Source organism: Gossypium hirsutum, chromosome D05 (genome assembly GCF_007990345.1).
Source record: "Gossypium hirsutum isolate 1008001.06 chromosome D05, Gossypium_hirsutum_v2.1, whole genome shotgun sequence".
NCBI classification, from domain to species: domain Eukaryota; kingdom Viridiplantae; phylum Streptophyta; class Magnoliopsida; order Malvales; family Malvaceae; genus Gossypium; species Gossypium hirsutum.
The window spans coordinates 5638646-5661470 of record NC_053441.1 but is presented as its reverse complement, the minus strand read 5'-3'; the positions used below and the strand labels follow the sequence as shown (position 1 = coordinate 5661470).

Below are 22825 nucleotides of genomic sequence, written 5' to 3'. Positions count from 1 at the left end.
AGATAGAAAAATGGGAATGAATAGAAATGAGAAGCAGAAAGATGAAATCTACCATAAAAAAGGAAACACATTGTATAAAACCTTTTATAGAATTCCACCTGACTCTCATCTCTTCCCATCAAAATTTCAATACTCGAGATATTAGTCAAAGCAACATACACAAAAAAGATGAATGTGATTGCATTATATTTCCACACAAAAAATATATAATTAATGTGGTTATAAAATGCAGGAAATTAATTATTGTGTTTACTCTCTAGTAAATATATTGAAAAATAAAACGATTTTTAATTCTGAAAAAGAATATTCATTAAAATGAAAGAGGATTGTGTAGATACATTCATTAAGGATGCTCGTGACTGACAAACAAAATACAGGGAGATTTTGGAGAATCCCACCACTTTTTAACTTACTTTGCATCACTTTCATTTTAACTCACAATTTAAAATATACTACTTTTTAAGTATATTTAACAAAACCAACAACTTTCTACTCTTTAAACATTAAAGAGAGCATGGCCTTCGCTTCTTATCATGAATTTCACAACATTTTATTGATTAATCCAAGGGTAAAACTTTCTAAATGAAGGTTCATTTAATGGGTGAACAACTGTGGATGGAAGTGAGGGATAGTATGAGTTTGGGGAATGATACAAGGGTGACATCATTTTTCTTATTGGTGATAAGTCCATTTTAGTTTAACAAGCTGATGGCTTGATGAAATATGATAAATTCAATTCTCAAACTAAATCAAATGTGGAACTTAAGATCATACGTGAATTACTTGAGCAAGTGGTGTAAAAAGTTCAACTAATAGCTTTCAAGTGTTATAAACATGGTATTTTAATGTTTCACAATTATGAAATACTATAAACATGGATAAAAGATATTGAATTTACCTAAATAATGTTGAAGTTGACGAAGACCTTAAAAAGTAATTTTATGTTTTTCTTCCATCCAATATTCTGCCAAGGCAACAATAATTGAGATGTTCTCGCTCCTTTTTTGGCTAATGAAAAGGAAGTTCCAATGTTTAACACTTTCCCGTACTTTCTTCACCTTCCATTGAGAAAAAAAGAAACTCCATCCTGCATTTGTATTCCTGGGCCAACAAAATGGTTAATAAGGCCATTTTATTTGTGGGGTATTCATATTCACAAAAATCCTGTCGTTATTTACTTCCAAAAATAGGACTCATCTATGTTCCTCTCTGTTGGGTTTAGGTACCCCAAATAAATAAGACAATTTTAAAACCATATGAAAAGCAAGGGCTGCCCCCAAAATTCTACCATCTTTCGATATTAAATTAAGGTTCCTTTGGTAAATAGTAAACAAAAACAAAGGCCATTTATGTCTAGTCCTAACAACATTAGATAATTAAAACATACTAAATCTGAAACACTCTGTTACTTCCCATTGGCTGAGCCTACAAAGCCTTTCTCTCTTTAATTACTCTCTCTCTCTTCTTTCTATTTTAATCTATTTCTCTGATCCTTTATTCACTTGCAATCAACACCACCACCACCATAATCAGGACTGAAACACATGTCGAAAGAGAACTGAAGAGAAAAAAAAAGAAAAGAAAAAAAAGAAGTGAATTGGAAGTGGAGAGACAGAGAGGTAGGGTGGTGATTATATTTTTGTTCTTGTTCTGTTTTTGTGATGTTCTAATTGATGATATTCCTTTTCAGTGAGTGGCTCACATTTTTTGTTGTTTTTTTCTCTCCCTCATCAGTGTTTATCTTCTACTAAGTGCTCTGGTTTCAAGATTACAAAAATGGTTTTCTTTCAGTTTTGATTGTAAGAGGTGTGTTTGGAGAATCTCTTCTTCTGTGTCTCTGTTTTCCTCTGCTTTTGGAGCAGCGTCTCTGATATCCTAGCAGAGGGAGAACTTGTGTTTCAAGCCAATCAAATTCTTGGGATTCAACTTTGAAACTCTTAAAATAGATCCACATAAAAATAGTTCGTGTTCCTTGGCGATCACTTTGTTGTATTAGATGAAGCTTTCCGAGAAAAGTTTTTCTAGAGCTACTTTCTTGGGAAACAAACAGAGGCTTTGGTTATTTCTAAGTGGGTCCTTCAACTCGATCTGATTGAAATCCCCTTGACAAAAAAAAAATCTATTGGGGGTTTTCAAAATTCTTGGTGGCTAGAGTTGTTTTAGAAATAGAAATTGGAAAGGAAAATGGAGTCAGATCTTCAACACCACCACCACCATAATCTCTTTGACTATCATCAATCTCAACACAATCAAAAACAGATGAACTCTGGGTTGACGAGGTACCAATCTGCACCTAGTTCGTATTTTTCCAACATTCTGGACAGAGATTTCTGCCAAGAGATTTTAAATCGACCTTCCAGTCCCGAAACAGAACGAATCATCGCAAAGTTTTTGTCGAGTAGCGGTGATGCTGCCGGTGGCGGTGATGCTAATACGGAAACCATTCCATCGCAGAATCTTTGCACCGCTACGCAGAGTTCACCTGTTAGAGAAACACCTGTGAAAATCGAGCAGTCAGCGCAGATTATGACGCCAATTAATAATCAAACAGGGCTTATGCAGCAGCCTAAATATTCCTCTGCTTCCCAGAATTTTTATCAAAGCCAACCTCCACAGTATTTGCTAAATCAGCAACCATCAGCTTCAGCTATGGATTACACCACTCCAAATCCAACGGGGATGAAGATGGGTGGAGGCAACAATTCCAATCTTATTAGACACAGTAGCTCACCTGCAGGGTTATTCTCCAAAATTAACATTGAAAACAGTAAGTGGCTCTGTCCTTAGGTATACATTCTTCATCAAGTTTTTTACTCGGTTCTTTTCTTTCGATTTCCCGGTTAATGAAGAAAAATATTGAAAAGTCACAGGGGCTTCTTTCCAGAATATTATTTTTCTTCTGTTACCTTCCATTGACCAGTGGGATTTCATTTAAAATTTAAGAAATAATCAGCGGAAAAAGCTTCTTTCAGTAAAATGAGCTCATAATTGACTCTTTTATGGGGGAAAAAAAAGGCTGAAATTTTTAATCTACTAGACCAATCAAACGAAGCAGCATGACGAGGAGTTAATCAATTAATACTATATAAACCAATCATATTAAAATCACCATTTTCTTTGTTCTCTTTTTAGGATTTGATAAATATGATTGTCAATTCCATTTGTTCTGAGTTGACTTGTTACAAGTGGTATTTTTTTTCTCTTTTCTTTTTTGCCATTAGCCTTGAGAATTTGGGGAGATATTCCTGTGTGTAAAAGCTGAGAATGACTGTGGAAGTGTAATAAAGTTGCAGGCTACGGAGTGATGCGGGGAATGGGAGATTATGGAAGCGTTAATAGCAGTAACAGAGAAGCAACGTTTCGTTCAGCAAGCAGGCCACCTACACCCTCTGGGCTGATGACTCCAATTGCGGAGATGGGGAACAAAAGTATGGGTCCATTTAGCTCCGAAAATGCTGGATTTGGTGAAAATCGTCCCAACAATTATTCCTCAGGGCTCCCGGTTACTTCTTGGGACGATTCCATGATGATTTCTGATAACATGTCAGGCATAAAAAGACTGAGGGAAGATGATAGATCACTTTCTGGCTTAGACGGAGCTGAAACTAAGGTGCCACATCTCTAACACAATCTCACTTTTTTTTCTTACATTCAACAATATTCTCATCTCATTGTAATTCCTTTTTTTTTTTTGATAGAATGCAGATGGCGGCAACCATCGTCCGCCGCCACTTTTGGCTCATCACTTGAGTTTACCAAAAAGTTCAGATATGTCTGCCATTGAGAAGTTCCTGCAGTATCAGGATTCTGTTCCTTGTAAGATCCGGGCCAAAAGAGGCTGTGCCACTCACCCTAGAAGCATTGCTGAGAGGGTAATCTTTAAACCTTTTTCCTTCCTTTTATTTTCCCATTTATTTCATTTTGCTTAGGGTTTACATGTATACGTGTGGTCTATTGAATTGTACAGGTAAAGTTTCATATATCGAATATTTTCAATTTATTCAAATCAAGATAATAACTTTAGTTTTGTAAATTCCTACTCTCTTTGTCTCTCTTTATATATACACATAATTAATGACATTACATGCAAGTTAATGACTTTTTTGTTTGCTGAAAATAGAAAACCTAAGATGTTAACTTTAAATTATGTTTGATGTTCAGGTGAGAAGAACCAAAATAAGCGAGCGAATGAGGAAACTACAAGACCTTGTTCCAAACATGGATAAGGTACAACAATTTCTTCATTTCAAGATTTGCTTCCTGCTATGGTAAAGAAAAACATAACCCCACGTTTTATTTTCATATTTGCAGCAAACAAACACTGCAGACATGCTAGATTTGGCCGTTGATTACATCAAAGACCTCCAGAAACAGGTCAAGGTATGTTGTCATTAATCTCTTGAACCACAAAATTCGGACGCCTTCAAATTTATTTTAACCCATTGCGTACGATCTAGATTCATTCATTTCGTCATGTTTTCCATGTTTCAATATTTTCAGTCACTGTCGGATAGTCGTGCAAAGTGTTCTTGTGCCGCACAGCAGCAGCAGCAGCAGCGGCAGCAATAATATATAAAGTAAATAAAAGGGAACTTTGTGGTTGTTTTGACTGATTATTATGTTTTTATGCATACAACAACCATATTACTTCCCAAAAAGAAAAGCAGATACGAAAGCTAGCAAAGCAGGTCGGTCTTTTGCGCTCAAAAAACTTGATTAAAAAAAAAGATATTCTGTGAGGCATTTATTATGTGGATTGGAAGTGCAAGAAGATCTGCTCAAAGCTAGCTAGCTGAAGCAGATATTGATAAATGCTATGGTAGAAGAACTGATCCAGCTGTATAGTAACCAAATGATTTTTATGGTGTAATGGTTATGTTTTATGTAGGATTTTTTTTTTTACATATATTTTGCCGCCGAAACTAACTCCCCATGACCCTGTTTCCACGCATGCTTGCATTTTTCCAATGCACATTATTTGTCTTAAGTTCATCTTTTAAATTTTTTCACGAATTCCCCCTAATTGGTAAGTGCTTGTCATAATCATCTTGAGTTTGGGTATAACCAAACTAAAATTGGATTAACTTTTGTATATTCTAATATTCGATTTCTTTTACATTAAATTTTTTTTAACACTCTAATAATTTGTATTACTTTTTCACATTGTTTTTATCCTTTTTTTTTATTATCAAATTTCATATTATATTTTTCACAATTTTTTTTTGGTTATTATATATGTATGATCCAGTAGTGTGATAGGTGGCAAATGCTCCACCGTATGCACACCTTTTTCTATGGATTAGTTGTGGCATTAAGTTGATGGAACAAGACATGGGGGTGGGGGACCTGCCTACCATTTTTCGGGCATCAATCGTGGAACATTTAGTGACACTCGTCTCATCCGTCACCGATATTCATTCAAATTTGTTTACTAGTGTGTGTTTTTTTTCCCTTTCTCCCATTAATTAAAGTCCCGAAATGGCTTCACATCTTATTTTCAACTAATTTGGTTTGTATGTGCTCTCTGCCGGCCCTTCCAATTTTCCTCTCTTGGTAAGTTAAGCCCCACCACTTTAGGTGTCTAATACTGAAATTGAATATATGCATTTGCTTTTATACGGGAATATATTTTACATAATTTTCTTTCACACTCGCATCGTGTATATGTGAGTCTAGCAGTCTACATAGCGGTGAGAATATGATTATGTAAAACTATAATAAAGTCATCTAAAAGAAATTATTTTTTTTACTGAAATATATGAGGAGCAAATGGAGAAGAATGTGGAGAGTAACTGTTTACACTAGTGCTAAATGGAAAATTTTTCATTTAAGTCTCTTATAGTTTATAAATTTATAAATTAGTAATTGTAAAATTGTATTTTGACCTCTAAAAATAATAAAAATTGATTGTCTTTTAAAAAAAATAAAAATATAGACTATTAAAATAGTAAAATTATATTTTTATTATTATAAAAATATACAATTTAATTTCGATTCCTTCAAAAAAATTTTTTGATTTAACCACTGGTCTACACGAAGGTGAAAGTATGATTGTATAGGGAGTCTTACGGTTAAAGAGGTTTGGTAAGTTTTGGATAGAGGTGTCCAAGGGCCGAGCCGGGCCCAGAAAAAATTCTGCCCGCCTCCTAGGCTCGAGCCCGGCTAAGCCCGAAATTTGGGCCTATAATTTTGTTCAGGCCCGGCCCAGGAATAAAATCCTAAGCCCGAGCCCGGCCCGGCCCGACCTATTTTTTAATAAACACCAAAAAATAATTTAAAAAATAAAAAAAAGTATTTTAAAAATATTTTAAAAATAAAGAATAAAAATAAAAATATATTTTTATTAAATTCGGGCTGGGTCGGGCCGAGCCCGGCAAAAAAAAGTGGTGCCTGAGGCTCAACCCGTTTTCTAAATGGGCTTCATTTTTTTGCCCAAACCCATATTTCGGACTTATATTTTTACCCGAACCCTCCCATATTTCGGGCGGGCCGTCGGGCCGGGCGGCCATGGACACCTCTAGTTTTGGATCAAAAGAGTCTTACGTCGACGAATCTTTATAGGTAGAGCTGGTTTTTCGATCCTCTACGAGCGTTCATGTAAGTTTAATCATGGTTTGCTTAAGTGACAAGGCAACTTTCTAGCCATACAACGATTGGACTTGCCTAAATCTGGTGAAATTCCACGTCCTGTACATGCATCAAGAGAGCTTAACATCTGTTTGAGTAAGGTATATTGAAAAAGCTTTACGTGTTGAACATACCATGCACCAATAAAGTTCATAGTTCATGAGATACGATATGAACGACAAGACAACCTCACATGTTAATTTTATTAATTTTTATTTTTAAAATATTTTTAATTAAAAAAATTAATTAATTGTTAACGTGGTATAAACGTAGGCTACCATGTAGATGCCACGTCAGTAAGGTTAACAAACGTTAACTTTTTATCTATTTTGGGATGCTTTGACAAATAATATAAGGTCAAGGGCTAAAAAAAATAAAAAATTAAATGTTGAGCTAAAATAATTTTTTTATAAAGTTGAAGAACTAAATAAATCATCATACATTTTCTTATATACTTATGAAAAAAAAAATATTTTTATCAAAAATGAAAATTCATTACTCATAAGTCGTAACAATCGCTTTACAATTATCAGTCGCATCTATCACTAAATTATATAAGTTGTAAAATCTTACATAATGCATTGTAATAACTAAAATAATTGCAGCTGAATGACTTTTGTTTCTTTTTGTATGACACCTAAATTAGACTCTGATATTTCTTTTGTAGGTATCTTGGCCTCTTTTAACTTTTTTGAGATTTTTGGAGTACATTGCATTAACCCTAGTCTTGGAGCATCCAGTCACCCACTCCACTCCATTCCAAGATGTGCTGTCACTTAGTTTTTGGCTTGAAGTGTAAGGAAATGTGCTGCATGGGTTTTGCCGTCGTTGTTTGGTGAATTTGGCTTCACCGAAGTGAAGTCATCTTTTAGTGGCAAGGACTTGGAGATGAATGTTCAACTGCTGAGAGACTCGGTGTTCTTTTCTTTTTTGTTAAAGGTGAAGTGGGAATTTGATGTAAAGTAATATTAAGCATGGACTTATTGAAGCAAACTTTAAAATAATGCATAATTTCGCATTTTAGGTGGTTCAAATTCAACACCGATGGCTTAGCTCCACACCACAAATGATGGTATCTTGACTTGAGAGACGAGACTGGTAAGTGTTTGATGTTGTTTTCCATTTCGTTCAAATGCAGCCACCCCAACTTGGTGGAGCTTCTAGGCAGGCTCTACCCATTAAGGAAGCTATTTTCCTTGTTCTCCAACTATTGCAGCTGGCAGCTGGCTGAATTCACATCCTCTCGTCGTCCATTCAGACTCTTTTACTTGGTAATTTTATATATTTGGATGGATTTGTTTTTTCCCCCATTTATTTGTGTGTGTGTGTGGTGCATGACGGAAGGTCAACTATAACTTGAGTGAGTGTTAAGCCATGTAAGGAAAAGTGATTGATCACATGCTTTCAAATAAATGATGTTAAGCTATTTGGTCCTCAAATTGGTGGGCATTTTTATTTATTTGAGTTTAGAAAGTAGTACTCTTTACAAAATCCTGCGATCATGTGCAAGGGAGAAAGTACTTGTTTGATTATGAGGCTAAGGTAAAACATACGTGGCTAAATAGAATATCAAACCTCAACCAAGTCATATCATATACAATAGCTACGGTTGTATGTGTGTCTTCACGGTTTAGATTTTTAATTTTAATTTTTTTTTCAATTTACAATTATGAGATGGACGAAATAACAAGTTTATGTTGTACATACAAACAATAAAAAAAAAGAAAATGTATACCAGTGTTAGAAATTGATTTCACCTTTTAAAAAAGGTGAGCGGCTATCTATTCACTTTGATGAAAGATATCTCCTAACATTACAACCTTGTTTTATAATTTATTTTTATTTTTTCTGTAAATCTACAAAATTTTCATATTTATTATTTGCATCTACTAGTGTCACAAGTTGTGGATTAAAGTCCATGATGAATACTCCAACAAAACTAGAATTGTCGTAGTTAATGTAAATCAAGGGATAAGATTGAATAAAATTTAAATCTTTAATTTAGGACTTTTATCTTGCAAGTAGACACTAATTTTAATCGTTGATATAATTCAATTTGTACTATTAAATCTGGGGAGCTCAATTATAAATAGATGTTTTCCCCTCATTTATAATCATACCTTGCATTCCATTCAAAGTTATTGAATATTTTTGAGAGCGTTTACTCAAACAATTGGTGTGTTATTATTTTCTTGTAGTTTTTCTGTTCGATTCAAGACCTTTTATCTTTTCAAGTTGCTTTCATTTTATTTCAGAGTAAAGAAATCTCTTTATAAATTCTATTCTTTAGAATTAAGCCGACTTAGATGAATTTGAAGTAAAGAAGTTACTAAGATGGAACAAATTATCCAAAGTAAGTTCTAATCTCCTTAGAAATGGGTTTTAATTTTTTATTTATTTGTCAAATCTTATTTATTACATCTGATTAGATTAATCAAGTATTAATTTATAGGTAAAAAGATAATTAATATTAAGAGGATGAATTTTTTTTGTCTTTTTATATTTTTACAATCTTTAATTAAAAAAATTTAATAAGATTTATATATAAACGTTTTTATTACTCCACTTGTTGAATAAATTTTAAAAGAGATTATTTTTATAAAAATATATATTATTTATGTTTATGCTTAAAAAGTAAATAATGTAGGCCTTGAGGCAAAAAAAAAATTGCATTTGGACAGCTAGGCAGACGAGCTCTTTTTACTTTGATAATTTATGTAACAAAGAAAATACACTCCGACACTTGGTTGCATTTGTATTTCCATTTTAAAGAATAAACTTCAAATGTCTTACTCACAACAAAGAGATAAAAAGGAAGTGGAAGACAGGTTGAGTTGAGAGGGAGCAATGATTTGCATTCCAACCATTAATCTTAAGTACCAATCAATCACTTTCAATTTAGGGTAAATTTCAAAACAATCACTTTTGTTTGAAATGTTTCGTTTTAGTTACTAAGCCGTTAATTGCCATTAACAGTGTAATGGTAAGTTGATGTAACACGTTAAATCATTATTTCAAACGAAAAATTTAGGTTAAATTCTACAATTAGTTCTTATATTTTTTCTTTTTGAGTAATTTAATTTTTCTTTTATGTTCTTTTAACTTTCACTTTTTTTCCATTTTCTTTTGCTCCTCCCTTTATTTTCCTCCCTTCTAACATAGTTTTTTTTTATGTTTTTCATTTGTTGAAATTAGTCCACAAGCTTGCTTCACTCAAAAAAATTAAATTGTTCAAAAAAATAAAAGTATAGGGACTAGTTTTAACAAATAGAAAACATAGAAAAATTATGTTAAAAAAAATAGAGAAGAGAGGAAAACAAAAGGAGAAACAAAAGATAATAGAAAATAAAGAAAAAAAGTAAAGTTAAAAAACATAAAAGAAAAAACTTAAATTGCTCAAAATGAACAAATAAGAGGACCATTTGTATAAATTAACCTAAATTTTTTATTTAAAATAATCACATCAGTTTATCGTTATACCATTAATGGCAATTAACGACTCAATGATTAAAATGATACAATACGATAACGTAAATGACTAAAATGTAACCTGAGTCAAACAAAAGTGACTATTATGATAGTTTATCATTCAATTGATCATATATATCTACTATTTTTATAAATTAATAATTTTTAGTTCCAACAAAAAAAAACAGTTTTCATGTTTTTGCTTTATTAACATAATAAAAGTATAAAAAAAATAATTTTCATAAATCATAAAATATTATCACGCATGAAAAGAAAAAAGGGATTTTATCAACTGGGTAAGAAGATGTATGTACTTAGAACCAAAGTAGGAGCGAAGTGGTGTGGTACCACCATAGATAGAATTAGTAAGGGCATTTTTGGAAACGGCAAATATACAGTCCATTGAGTGAAGCCTACGACTACTACTCTCTTTTCTCTCTCACTCACAATTCACGCTCATTCTATCTATTTATTCTTTGTCAACAAAGACAAAAGCACACATTGGATTTCTAATACCCTATTTCCTCTACTTTCATCCGTTCATTCATCTCTGTCTCTTTGTTTCCTTGTTCCTACTTTCTGCTTCTTCAAGTTTCTAAGCTGGATATCATCTTCCACTCTGCAAATCAAATCCAAACCTTCATTACCCTCTTCCTTCTTTCTCTGTCATTCCAATTCACAACAAGATTCATCCTTTCTTCTATTCTTTGGGTGTATTGTGCTGCGCTGTTTCATCCTCGATTCATGGCCGCTGCTGCTTCTGCAGCTACTGTTTCACAAGTCTTTCAAAACCGTGACAGTGATAACAATGGCGTTGAAGTTAGCAGGCAAGAGATACAAGCCGCCATCGCCAAGGCTGTGGAGCTCAGAGCTTTACATGCAGCTCTCATGCAAGGAAACTACCCTCCAAATCTCAGATACCCTTCTTCTTCTTCTTCCTCCCCTGTTTCACGCCCTTTTCCTCTTTTCTCTGCTCAAGATTACCCTGTTTTCACTCCCGTAAGTTAATATCCTTTTTTCTTTTTTCTTAATCAGTTGCTAAAATTATGTATCTTTTTTCTGGTAACCTTTGTTGCTATCAAGTTGATGCCTGCCTTGTTTATTGAATTCTAAGTTTTATGATTTAATTAAAAAAGTTAATTAACTTCAGCATCAATATAGTCTATGTTGACTTTCTTTTCCCTGTTGAATTCTCTTGATAAGTTTTGGCTAGTTGACTCTCTAGATCATTGTTAGCTTAGTAATTAGTAGGAGCCTTTTCACAAGAAATTTAGCCTCATTCTTCTTCTTCTTCTTCTTCTTCTTCTTCTTCTTCTTCATTGCTTGTAATTTTGTTAAATTCCACATTTTCTTTAAGTTGATTTTAACCTCATTGTCAATGGTTATGCTTATCGGTACTCATTTCCTTTTGGGAATATTTGATAGAGTTATGAAGATGAACCACTATCTGGATATCATACAAATAACCAAGCTTTATCTGAAAGTTGGGATAAATATGGCACTGAAACTGGATTATCAGATTATAAGCAAAAGGGATTTTCTCCTGCCTTAGAATCCCATATTTGTCCTGCTGAAGACCAAAAGTCTGTCACTGGCTCTTGTGCAAACCACATAACTGTCCTACAAACATCACCCTCCACTAGAAGTAGGAGAAACAGTATGGGGGATTTCAAGTCAGTATCATCTTGCAATAGATGCAAGCCTGCTGTTATAACATCTGAATCCGAGAATGTCACCAGGCCGGTCAAGAATTTGGATCCCGTTGTGCCACTATCAGAATCCCATTCATCTGTTCAATCACAACCCAGGAATCGTGGGGTGATTTCACGGTTATTCCCTCGGTTAAAAAAGAAACAGAAGAATGAGAGTTCGCCTAACCGAACAGAATCAGAGGAAGTTTCTCAAATATTGAAGGACTCTGGCATATTGTCGATTGAAACATTGAAGAAAGAGTTGTTAGAAGCGAATGAGAGTAGAGATGCAGCCTTGATGGAAGTTGCTGAGGTGAGATCTTCACTAGGAGAGCTCAAGCAGAAGCTGGAGTATTTGGAAATGTATTGCGAAGAGCTCAAGAAGGCATTGAGGCAAGCAACGCAAACAAAGGATTCTCAAATCAATGAAAAGCTAGGAAATTATCCTAGGAAGGGGAAAGGCATAGATGGGAATGAAGAAAACTTGATGCCAGTCAGTGAGGAGGTAATGGCAGAGGGTTTCTTGCAGATTGTATCGGAAGCAAGATTGTCAGTGAAACAATTCTGCAAAACACTTATTGGACAGATTGAAGAGACTGATAATACTTTAATGGAGAATTTGAATTCTCTTCTTCGACCATATAAACTTTCATTGAATTCCAAGTACTCTAAGGCAGTGTCATACCATTTGGAAGCAATTATAAACCAATCATTCTACCAGGACTTTGAGAACTGTGTGTTTCAGAAGAATGGGTCACCAAAGCTGCTGGACCCTCAACAAAATCGCCAAGCTCAATTCTCATCGTTTGTTGGGCTTAGAAATCTAAGCTGGAATGAAGTGCTGAGGACAGGGACTAAATGCTACAGTGAAGAGTTCAGCAAGTTTTGTGATCAGAAGATGAGTTTGATCATTTCAACGTTGAATTGGACTAGACCATGGCCTCAACAGTTGCTTCAAGCATTCTTTGTTGCAGCCAAATGCATATGGTTGCTGCATTTGCTTGCGTTTTCATTCAATCCTCCACTGGGGATTTTAAGGGTGGAGGAAAATACAACCTTCGATCCACATTACATGGAAGATATGCTCATGGAAAGGCAAAAATCTCATGGACCCAACCGAGTAAAGATCATGGTGATGCCAGGTTTTTATGTTCAGGGAAGGGTTTTAAAGTGTAAGGTGATATGCAGATATAAAATTGCAGCTTGATTAATTTGCTACAAATTCTTTTCTCCAGAGGTTTTTCAAGTAGAAAAGTTTGTAATTAGCTAATATATATATATTTGTAACATTTATAAGAAAAGATTCAGTTATACTAAGTATAAAATTAAATTCCTATCAAATGCTTGGATATCAGAACTGTACATCCATTTCCTAAAATCAGCAGAGATTTAAACATCAGTGATTGCTTCTCTGCTATTCAATTCCTATGTTTCCAGCTCCTTAACAGCCTTTATAAGGAGATACAAGCCATCGAGTAGTTTGCCAATCCAAATCCTTCAAGCAAAGAGACTGGATCGATTTATTGTATTCATCAACAGTACGGAGGACCCAAAAAATGCTTCATCTCAGCCAATAGCTTCAAACTTCAGAGCCTTGTCTAGTTCTTAAATTTTGCAATATCCAACATCTCCAAAGCTAATTTCACGTTTCATCCCTCTTACAAAGTGAACTGATCAAACAATTAATAGAAGATTGGGGCGACTGCTTGTTTTTCTCTTCAACCAACAAGTGAGCATTTTTAGTTTTTCCCCCTTTACAAAAGCCAAGTTATAATCTTTCCCACTTGCCCACCATCCGGAAAGTTGTCCCCATCAAGCATTCTTTCACATACAGACCAAGCCCGATCAATCATACATAAAGCTTTGACAGTGAAATAATAACAGCATGTTTGATTCATTGTAATGTAATGGAGCCTTGATAGTGAAATAATAACAGTATGTTTGATTCATTGTAATGCAATAGAGCTTTGATAGACGTAAGCATTCCTCTTCCTAATATCACAACCTTGACAAGTGATTCAACCCTGGTTTCTTCATTACCCATTTGGAAAATCGAATCATATTTTCACCCATAATAAATGTGTTTGAGCAACTTTGACAACAAAACCCTCGTGCAAACCCAAAGCTATTGCATCAAGACTTGAATCCAATGACCCATCAAGTCTACTTTGCAATAAAGACAATACATTTTCTAACTCCTCATCATTTTTGGCATCTCCAGGGTCTGACCTCGAAAGAGTGAGCTTCCGACGCTTTAGAATCAATCCCAACCGAAATACCGTCCAACTGAGAATCCCCATCTTCTGAAAAGAAAAACCCGTAGATGAATAATCGCTTGGCATTGCAGAGAAATGAGAGAAGATACAAAGCGTTTGAGAGAGTGAAGAATGCAAAGGTTTCGAGTACCATAAAAAAGCCTCGTTCATTTGGGTTGTATTCTGTCCCTTCCTGCTGTGATTAGTTTTTGTTAATTTCGTCATTTTTCTTTAAAATTACATACAAAAATTTATTAAAAAAAATTATTTTTTTCATATTTTATATAAAAAAGCATAAAAAAACGTTTTTATTTTTTTCATATTTTATATTTTTCGTCATTTGGGTTTGAATCTCCAAGTGAACAAATAAAACGTTTTTATTTAGGTAGCTCTATTTAAACAAAATTTTGTATGAGATAAACAAATTGTTAATTTTTTTTAGTACTCAAATTTATAAGTACTAAATTTATATCAAAAACTTGTTTCGTATATTAATAAATTTAAATATCGAACTTAATTATGTGTTTGATAAAAATAAATTTATTTTTTAAAATTATTTATCTCTTAAATTTGATCTTTTTAATATAATATTTTATTTTATTTTATATCAAAAAGTTGTTTGGTATACAATTTTTTCAAAAATATTTTTCAAAAATCAATTTAATATTTTAAACGAAAGTGATAAATAGTTATCTTATTCAACATTTTTATGAAAATTTTGTATTAATTAAAAAATTAATACGATTATCAACTATATTTAAAAAATTAATTGTAATGATTTATATAAAACGCAAGTAATTACATGTATAGTCACAAGTAAAAAGAAAAAAAAAACACATGGCTTTATTTTATAGGATTTTCTAAAAAGAAGTTTACAAACACAAGTATAAGAATAGCACAAATCACCGACAATACATGTTTAATAAAATAAAACTAAAATAAACTTAATACAAAATACAACATATTAAAAATAAAATATATAGATATTTGGATGAGTCGGGTTGGGCCCTAACAAAATTTTAAGCCCGATTGTTAGGCCTAGATAAAAAATTAGGTCAAAATTTTTGCCAAGCTGAGCTTGGCTTGTATTAATTTTTTATATAATTTTTTAAAAATTTAATATATATAAAAGTACACTAAAAATATTAAAATAAAAGTTTCTTAACAAATTAAAAATAAATTTAAAAAAGTCTGTATACTTAAATAAGTGCTACTGAACAAACAAATGCCTCTAAAATAATAGCAAAATTGACAATAAAATAAGTGTTATACTATATCCAAATAATAATAATAAAATAATAGCAACATAATAGTGAGAAAACAAAACAATGGCAAAAAGTGAGAAAACAATAAGGGTTTTTTTTATTGAAAATTTGGGCCAGGCGAAAAAAAAAAACTTACCCAAGACCTAATCCATTTTTAAATTGGGTAATGTTTTTTGTTTAAACTCATCTTCTAGATTTATATTTTATCCAAATCTTCTCATTTTCCGAATAAACGCTCAACACATAAGCAAATAATTTAAAAGAAAACTCACATGATCCAAACCTGAATATTTAAAGTCCTAAGAACCTCGACTTACTAAAACCTTGCTAGCAAATTTTCCACATTATTAAAATACTTTCATCTGATTTTTTATAAATATAATAATTTAATAAATTAAAAAATGGTCATATTGATCTTTTTTAAGAAAAAAATATATGCAAAGAAGTAAACAAATATGATACTTAGTAAGTTATTAACAAAAATAAATAGCACAAAAAAAGGGAAAAGACCAAACGTTTTCCCTCTTTCTTTTTGTTTTTGTTTTTTATTTATCGCCTCACGGGAATATATTTTCCCGGAAAAAAACAAACAACAAACACTTTCAATATTTACAGTAAATTGTATACTTGGAAACAAAAAGGAAGAAAACTAAAAGAAGTGATGTACAAGATTTGATGGGTGGGCCTCCATTAGGCCTATCTTTGAAAAGCATTTGCATTATACTTAACGTTAATTAATATGTTATTTTTAGTAATAACATATTTTTAATTTTATATCAGCAAGTTATCAGTTTCTTTCATGAACATGGTTTGAAAATTATATATTCAAAATTAAATAATTGTTTGAAATTTTACTTGTTTATTTTACCTTCAAATATTCAAAGTTTAATGCATTATTTACTATTCGAGTTTGATATTTTTTACTATTGTATTTCTGTTTTTTTTGTTTATTATCTTTTTAATATTTAATGTAGATTTTAAAATTGATTTGATGTAAATTCATGATTAATTATGTTATGTATAAAATATAAAGTACGCCACCTCTCACCATCATCCAGCTCGTCTTTTCGTTATTTAGGACATGCGTGCTCGCTAGTTATTTTAGTCCACAACGTATAGTCTGAATAACCAATGTCTTGCTCGTCAACATCCTCCCGTGAGCACCTAAGGATGTGTGTCATCCCTAGGGGTAACGTGCCGCTACGCATGGTGTCTACTTACTCCTAATACATCACATCAATAAACCATGCTTTATAAACACGAAGAGAAATCTCCATGAAAAGAGATAACAAAATTAACACTCAACAAATTATATTTAACAAATTAAACAATTTTACACTAACTCAAAAACAAAAACTTTACTCTTAAAATTCTTGTCTAAGAAATCTCCTTTTTTTTTTCTCTCTTTTTATACTTCACAAATGGTAAAACTTCAACTTGCATTTGAAAAAAAAGTAAATTAAAGTTACAAAATAAGTAAAAAAGTGTAATAAATGGTAATCCTAATAACATTTTTCTATAAAAAGTAATTTCCTTCCCAATTAAAGTTAAAAAAATAAATAAGTGTAATAAATGGTAATCCTAATAATATTTTTCTATAAAAAGTAATTTCCTCCCCAATTAAAGTTAAAAAATAAAAAAATAAGTGTAATAAATGGCAATCCTAATAATATTTTTCTATAAAAAGTCATTTCCTTCCCAATTAAAGTTAAAAAATAAATAAGTGTAATAAATGGTATTCCTAAGTCATTTCCTCCCCAATTAAAGCTAAAAAATAGATAAGTGTAATAAATGATAATAACATTTTCCTATCCTTCCCAATTAAAGATAAAAAATAAAAATAAAAAGGTATCACAACTTTTTAAATTTCACAAATAAAATTAGGGTGATGACAAATATAGTATAAAATATTAAAAAAAATATGACACAAAAGAGACTAGTGTACTAAACACTAACCCGTAGTAGAAATAAAAAAGTTTGAAGTGTGTGCAAGTTGAAAGTGAATATAAAATTGAGAGCAGAGCATCTGTGTGTTGAAAGTAATGCAAGTAATGAATTCTTGTCATGCATTAATTTGGCCATAAATACATCCTTGTCATATTACCCTTCTGATATATGTTCTTACAAAGCTAGTAATGGGAAAGTTTCAGATTCTTCATGTCATGACAAAAAGGCTTTAGCAGTTTGTTGAGAAAAGCAGTTACGTACGCCAGAAACAATGTAAATTATTTTGATTCCATCCCCATTTATCCAAATTGTAACGCTCGAGTATCCAAGTTCATCAATATCATCGCTGAATCATATGTTCAATGTATCGAAATGTAAATTTAAATTTTTGGATATATAGTGCTCTTCATTGTGTATAAATAAGTAGACACAGAGATCCAATATATTTTCACTTTCACAGCAACCTTCTTCTCCACTCCTCCATCTATATATATAGTTAGAGGCGGAAGGGAGGAAGTGACATTGGCAATATGGCTTTGCTGCATTCTTACTTCTTAAGCGCTGGTGAGTGTGTTTCAGGGTCCATGGTCTTGGCAGTGGCAATGTCCATTGCTTCCTATTTTCTGATCCCTATGGTGTTTGGTGGTCGACATAAAAACTGGAAGAATGCACCACCAGGCCCTGTTGGTTGGCCTATCCTTGGCAGCCTTCCACACCTCTCCAATCGTCTCCATGAAGATTTCTTTCACATGGCCAAGATCTACGGTCCCCTTTTCAGTCTAAACTTGGGAATAAAGCCGGCCATAGTGGTGTCATCACCGGAAATGGCAGCCCAAGTTTTGAAGGAAAAGGAAGGGATGTTCTCCAGTCGGACCATAACCGAGACCATTCGAGTCATCTCTTATGATGCCCATTCCATCATTTTCTCGCCCTATGGTCCCAGGTGGAAGGTTCTTCGAAGGATCTTGATCACCGAACTACTTTCTCCTAAGGCCTTTGAACAATTTGAGCCACTTCGTACCTCACAGGTTAAATTCGATCTTATACATTTTTGTAAAGGTTTTTTGTTTTTAAATGTAATCTTCTGAAGGTTTGTATTTTTCAACAGGTTCATGGTTTGCTCAAGTATTTGTACTTGGTCTCAAAGTCCAACACTCAAGTGAACATAGCAGAATATGCTTTTACAGCACTGGCCAACCTAGTGAGTAATTTCGTCTGCTCCAAAGACCTTTTCGACAACTCAATGCCTGAAGGAAGAAAAATGAAAGAGAGGTTCTGGGAGTTGATAAAGGTGATTGGGACCCCGAATTTTTCTGATCTCATCCCAATTGTTAAACCATTTGATCCACAAGGCTTGAAGAGAAAAATCAACAAGATCTTCGGTCAGTTGGATGCTTTCTATGAGAAGTTAATTGAGGAGAGGTTGACTGAGAAGGGAAAAGCTCAACTTGATGGGACGATACCCTACAAACGGAAAATGGATATGTTAGATGTCCTGTTGAGTTATGAGAGTAATGATAAAGAAAATGGTTTGGACCGTTTACCAAAATCTATCGTCAAAGGAATGCTTTCTGTAAGTACATATATTTAGAACTCAATTGTAATATATGTAGTATCAATCTAATCACTCTTTTTGTTTTGGCAGGAAATGTTTATTGCAGGAACTGAGACAACCTCAAGCACTGTGGAGTGGGGCATGGCAGAAATCCTAAGGAAACCCAGTGTACTCAAGAAACTGCTACTGGAACTGGATCAAGTTGTAGGGAAGGACAGATTTGTGGTGGAAAGCGATATCCCGAAGTTGGCATACCTTCAGGCAGTTGTGAAAGAAGTTTTCAGACTGCACCCCGGCGTTCCGCTCATCATCCCTCGTCGCACCAACGAGGCATGCGAGGTAGCTGGCTACCATATCCCCAAGCACTGCATCGTTTACGTGAACGTTTGGGGAATGGCAAGGGATCCTAATGTGTGGGAAGATCCACTGGAGTTCAAGCCGGAGAGGTTCATAGGGTCAAGCGTGGATGTGAAGGGCCAAGACTTTAACCTCTTGCCGTTTGGGACGGGGAGAAGGTCGTGCGTGGGATGGCCACTGGCTCATCGCATGGTGCACTATTACTTGGCTGCTCTGCTCCATGCTTTCCAGTGGGAGTCACCTCCAGATGTCCTGAATGATCTGGGGGAGAGAGTGGGGCTTACTATTCAGAAAGGTAAGAGCTTGCTTAGCACTCCCAAGCCTCGACTGCCAGCCTCTGTTTATGAGCGTTAGAAGGGCACCATCCAAGTATAAGTTAAAGTAGAGTGTGCCTGTAATGTTCCTATGTTATGTTCTTATGTTTAATATATAATGCGAAGGGTGCTCAAATGAAAGTTTGGTGGCAATCTTGCCTACCAACATTTATGTATCGCGGCATTATAATAAAACTAATGTGTTACCCTTAGTTTTTCTTTTTATTGAATATAGAGGAAAACATAATTAAATCAGTAAATATACGTTGGTTCTCTGTTAGCATTAAATAAGATATAGCAAAATGAAGCTTTTCAAATATTTTCCAGTCAGACATGGGTGGTTTGAAGAAGAAGAAGAAAAGGGGTGGAGAAAGAGTGAAAATAAAAAATTAATTTTGATATATATTTTTAATTTAATGTAAATTTAAAAATAACACATGACATGTTTTTTTATTATTATTAAAGTGGGATTTTTAATGGAGATAAGTATAGAGATTTATAATTTAAGTATCTAATTTGATAAAAAAAATTTAGATATCTAACAAAAAAATAGTATAGTTTAAGAGTAGTTTATTCAATTAAATCAAATAAATAAGAAGTTAGTAAGTAATAAAAAATTACTTATATAACTTTGATATGGTGTTTTGTAATTGAATTATATTTTATTAATTATTTATCACGAACTCGTTTTTTTTCTTAGAGAAGTGAATGGAGGAAATCTTTTTAAGTATTAAATTAACAATTAAGAATATAAAGAGAAAAATTTTCAAAAACTTTATGTAATATATATATATAAATATAATATTCATAATATTTCTCAAAATCGTCTATTTAATAGTAAATTTGAAATTATTATATCACTAATGAATTTGATAAAATCATATTTTTATACTTTTTAAATAAATATACGATAATATCACATCCAATTTAATTTAGTCATGCAATTTAATTAGCAAATGGAATTTAAATCAAATTTTCAAATTATAAACATTTAATTTTCTTTGAATTTATTTTCAAATTTTAAATTAAAGAAAATTTAGAAAAAAAAAGAAAAGAAAAATCTTAAATATTGAAATAGTGAAATCTTGAATACTTCATTTGCGAATTCGAACCGTAATTGGGAAGGCCTCAATGAGAAGAAGACCGTACTAGAAAAATCAGACTTGTTCGACAGTGGAGATTGAAGATCAGATATTAGAGAGCGTCAAGATTCGAAAGCTTTTAGGCTAATTTCAAGATTTCTGGAAAGCTTTTTAAAAATAACATGAGGAGAGGAGCTAGAGAGGAGCATTTTGGTGTGGCAATTGACCGATGACAGCGTCAGAGTGCAGTGGTGTGAAGGCAACAATTAGGGTTGCTAGGAGAAGAAAAGAGGTCCTTGTATTATAGAATTGGATCGAATTAATCTCTCCATTATTAAATGAATTAATTTAGTTCTTATACTATTATTAAATGTCTTGAGTTCAATTCCAAACAAAATATTTCATTTATAGAACCATAAAAGTTTTAAAATGATTAACTTTATTAAACAATAAATTATATTTTTTAAATAAGAAATGTTAATTCTATTCCAATTTAATATTATTTAATTCTTTTTAATAATAGATATTAATTCAAATCATTTAATAGGAAAGAAATTAATTTGATTAGGTCCCTATAAACCTCTCAAGTACATTAAAAAAAATGTCAGAAAACATTGATCGTGCATTGAGGTTTTGCACCATAGCTTTGGTAACATGATTCTCAATTATCAAGATGAGTAAGAGTCTAGAGTTTTTCAACCTTAGTTTGGAAAATTGGTTTGAGAAGCACCAATTGTATCTGATTATTTTGCGAGTAAGGCTAGTGAATGACCAGAACTCTTTGGCGTCATCAGTTGGCAACTTTGGATTGGAAGGAATAATTTTGTATTGAACAATGAATATGTTGAAAGCAGCAACATTTTGCAAAAAAAGGTTGACGGATGAAAGGAAGTTTTTTGCAAGCAGTCAAGAGAAGGGTGATTCCTTTGAGTCATTAAACACTACCTCTTGATGTTTGATAAGATGGACTCTTCCAGATGATGGGTGGCTGAAAGTGAATACTAATGGTGCAATTTACCAGTTGTTGTCTGAGATTATTGTAGCAAGTGGTTCAATACGAGATCACCAGGGGGTTTAGGTAGTTGGTTTTTCTAAAAATATTAGTTGTTTTGTGGTTCTGGTGAAACTCTAGGGTGTTTTTGAGGGACTCCAAGTAGTATAGGATCTAGGTTTAGAGAATGTTGTTAGGATCGTCCCGAATAAGCAACGAACAAGTAAAAATAGTAGAAGAAATTGAGAAGATGAACACACAAATTTAACGTGGAAAAACCCCTCAAAAGAGGATAAAAAACCACGGGCAAAGATAATTTTACTATAATGGCAAAAGAATGAAGAGTACAAAAGATGGAGATAAAAACTAAACCCCGAAAATCCGAAAAACAAAGAACCCTCAAACGTAAACACAAAATTCTCTGAATGTGTTATGAGTTCTAATCTAATGGGTGTCTCTTAATTCTAAGATTGTAAAGGAGCCTATTTATAGGCTAAATTAGTAAGTCAAATAAACTATACTAATAAATGCTAAATATATTATAATAATAAATACTAAATCTTCTAGAAAGAAAATATTTTTTTTGTTTAACTTGACTTGCAAGCAATCTCTTAGAATTTGGGTCACACAATTCTAACAATCTCCACCTTGACACGAATTCTTTCAATGCCATCTTTGCCAAAACCCGCCACTGGCCTATCTTGAACTATGCAGGGAATTAACTGAGTCGAATCTATGCTTAGAAGCTGGAAGACTTCTAGCCTTCGACTTGTGCACTGCCAAATCAAAACTAACCTGGGTCTGATTTTCATGAATACAGTGCCCTAACTTTTCAAAACCTGCATCCAAAAGAGAACCTCTCTTCAACGAAACGGTCATACCTTTTTCCCTCCTATGACCAAGTTGCCTCCGCTTCAAATGAGTAGACTTTGACTCCGTAATGGATGAGGGACGTCCGATTTCACCGGTCACTGTAGAACCTTCCAGAATATAAAGACTGCCGGTTCTTTTACCTTTTAACAAAACGAGAGCTCCACAAGATACTTTAATGTCGCTCGACTCGATGTTGATTCTGCATCCTTTCAAGTCTAAAATACTCAAGGAGATGAGATTCTTTCGTAAATCAGGTACATACCTGACATCTGAGAGTGTCCTAATCGTCCCATCGTGTATCCTAATTTTAACAGTACCAATACCGATTATTTTACTAAATGAATCGTTTCCCATGTGCACAACTCCACCTTCAACTGAACTGTATGTGGAGAACCATTCT

General features: G+C 33.1%; 3 protein-coding genes across 6 annotated transcripts; all 3 read left to right on the top strand.

The window, feature by feature from the left end:
* The first annotated feature begins 1206 nt into the window (after positions 1 to 1206).
* On the top strand, positions 1207 to 4902 carry LOC107906714 (transcription factor bHLH122). Of its 4 annotated transcripts, none has more exons than XM_016833796.2 (7): positions 1410 to 1619; positions 1735 to 2767; positions 3288 to 3610; positions 3699 to 3872; positions 4162 to 4227; positions 4312 to 4380; positions 4501 to 4902. In XM_016833796.2, exons 2-7 carry the CDS (start codon positions 2185 to 2187, stop codon positions 4567 to 4569), a joined length of 1284 nt encoding a protein of 427 aa, XP_016689285.1. In that variant the 5' UTR covers positions 1410 to 1619; positions 1735 to 2184; the 3' UTR covers positions 4570 to 4902. The 4 variants fall into 4 exon arrangements, with proteins under 4 accessions (XP_016689284.1, XP_016689285.1, XP_016689286.1 ...); XM_041093317.1 differs by having other exon boundaries at positions 1413 to 1619; positions 3294 to 3610; XM_016833795.2 differs by having other exon boundaries at positions 1207 to 2767.
* A 5643-nt stretch (positions 4903 to 10545) lies between these two features.
* LOC107902787 (IRK-interacting protein) lies at positions 10546 to 12997 on the top strand. Its single transcript, XM_041093316.1, has 2 exons — positions 10546 to 11094; positions 11521 to 12997. Exons 1-2 carry the CDS (start codon positions 10840 to 10842, stop codon positions 12991 to 12993), a joined length of 1728 nt encoding a protein of 575 aa, XP_040949250.1. The 5' UTR covers positions 10546 to 10839; the 3' UTR covers positions 12994 to 12997.
* A 4424-nt stretch (positions 12998 to 17421) lies between these two features.
* On the top strand, positions 17422 to 19691 carry LOC121203575 (probable (S)-N-methylcoclaurine 3'-hydroxylase isozyme 2). The gene is made up of 3 exons (XM_041093315.1): positions 17422 to 18281; positions 18362 to 18826; positions 18899 to 19691. The coding sequence occupies exons 1-3, from the start codon at positions 17784 to 17786 to the stop codon at positions 19517 to 19519; spliced, it is 1584 nt and encodes a 527-aa protein (XP_040949249.1). The 5' UTR covers positions 17422 to 17783; the 3' UTR covers positions 19520 to 19691.
* The last annotated feature ends 3134 nt before the right edge of the window (positions 19692 to 22825 follow it).

Excerpts from the sequence above, each read along its gene's own strand:
- LOC121203575 (XM_041093315.1), top strand. The coding sequence starts at position 17,784 with ATGGCTTTGCTGCATTCTTACTTCTTAAGCGCTGGTGAGTGTGTTTCA. Across the intron at positions 18,282-18,361 it reads AGCCACTTCGTACCTCACAG|GTTCATGGTTTGCTCAAGTA; the intron begins GTTAAATTCGAT and ends ATTTTTCAACAG. Across the intron at positions 18,827-18,898 it reads TCGTCAAAGGAATGCTTTCT|GAAATGTTTATTGCAGGAAC; the intron begins GTAAGTACATAT and ends TTGTTTTGGCAG.
- LOC107902787 (XM_041093316.1), top strand. The coding sequence starts at position 10,840 with ATGGCCGCTGCTGCTTCTGCAGCTACTGTTTCACAAGTCTTTCAAAAC. Across the intron at positions 11,095-11,520 it reads ATTACCCTGTTTTCACTCCC|AGTTATGAAGATGAACCACT; the intron begins GTAAGTTAATAT and ends AATATTTGATAG.
- LOC107906714 (XM_016833795.2), top strand. The coding sequence starts at position 2,185 with ATGGAGTCAGATCTTCAACACCACCACCACCATAATCTCTTTGACTAT. Across the intron at positions 2,768-3,287 it reads CAAAATTAACATTGAAAACA|TTGCAGGCTACGGAGTGATG; the intron begins GTAAGTGGCTCT and ends AGTGTAATAAAG. Across the intron at positions 3,611-3,698 it reads TAGACGGAGCTGAAACTAAG|AATGCAGATGGCGGCAACCA; the intron begins GTGCCACATCTC and ends TTTTTTTGATAG.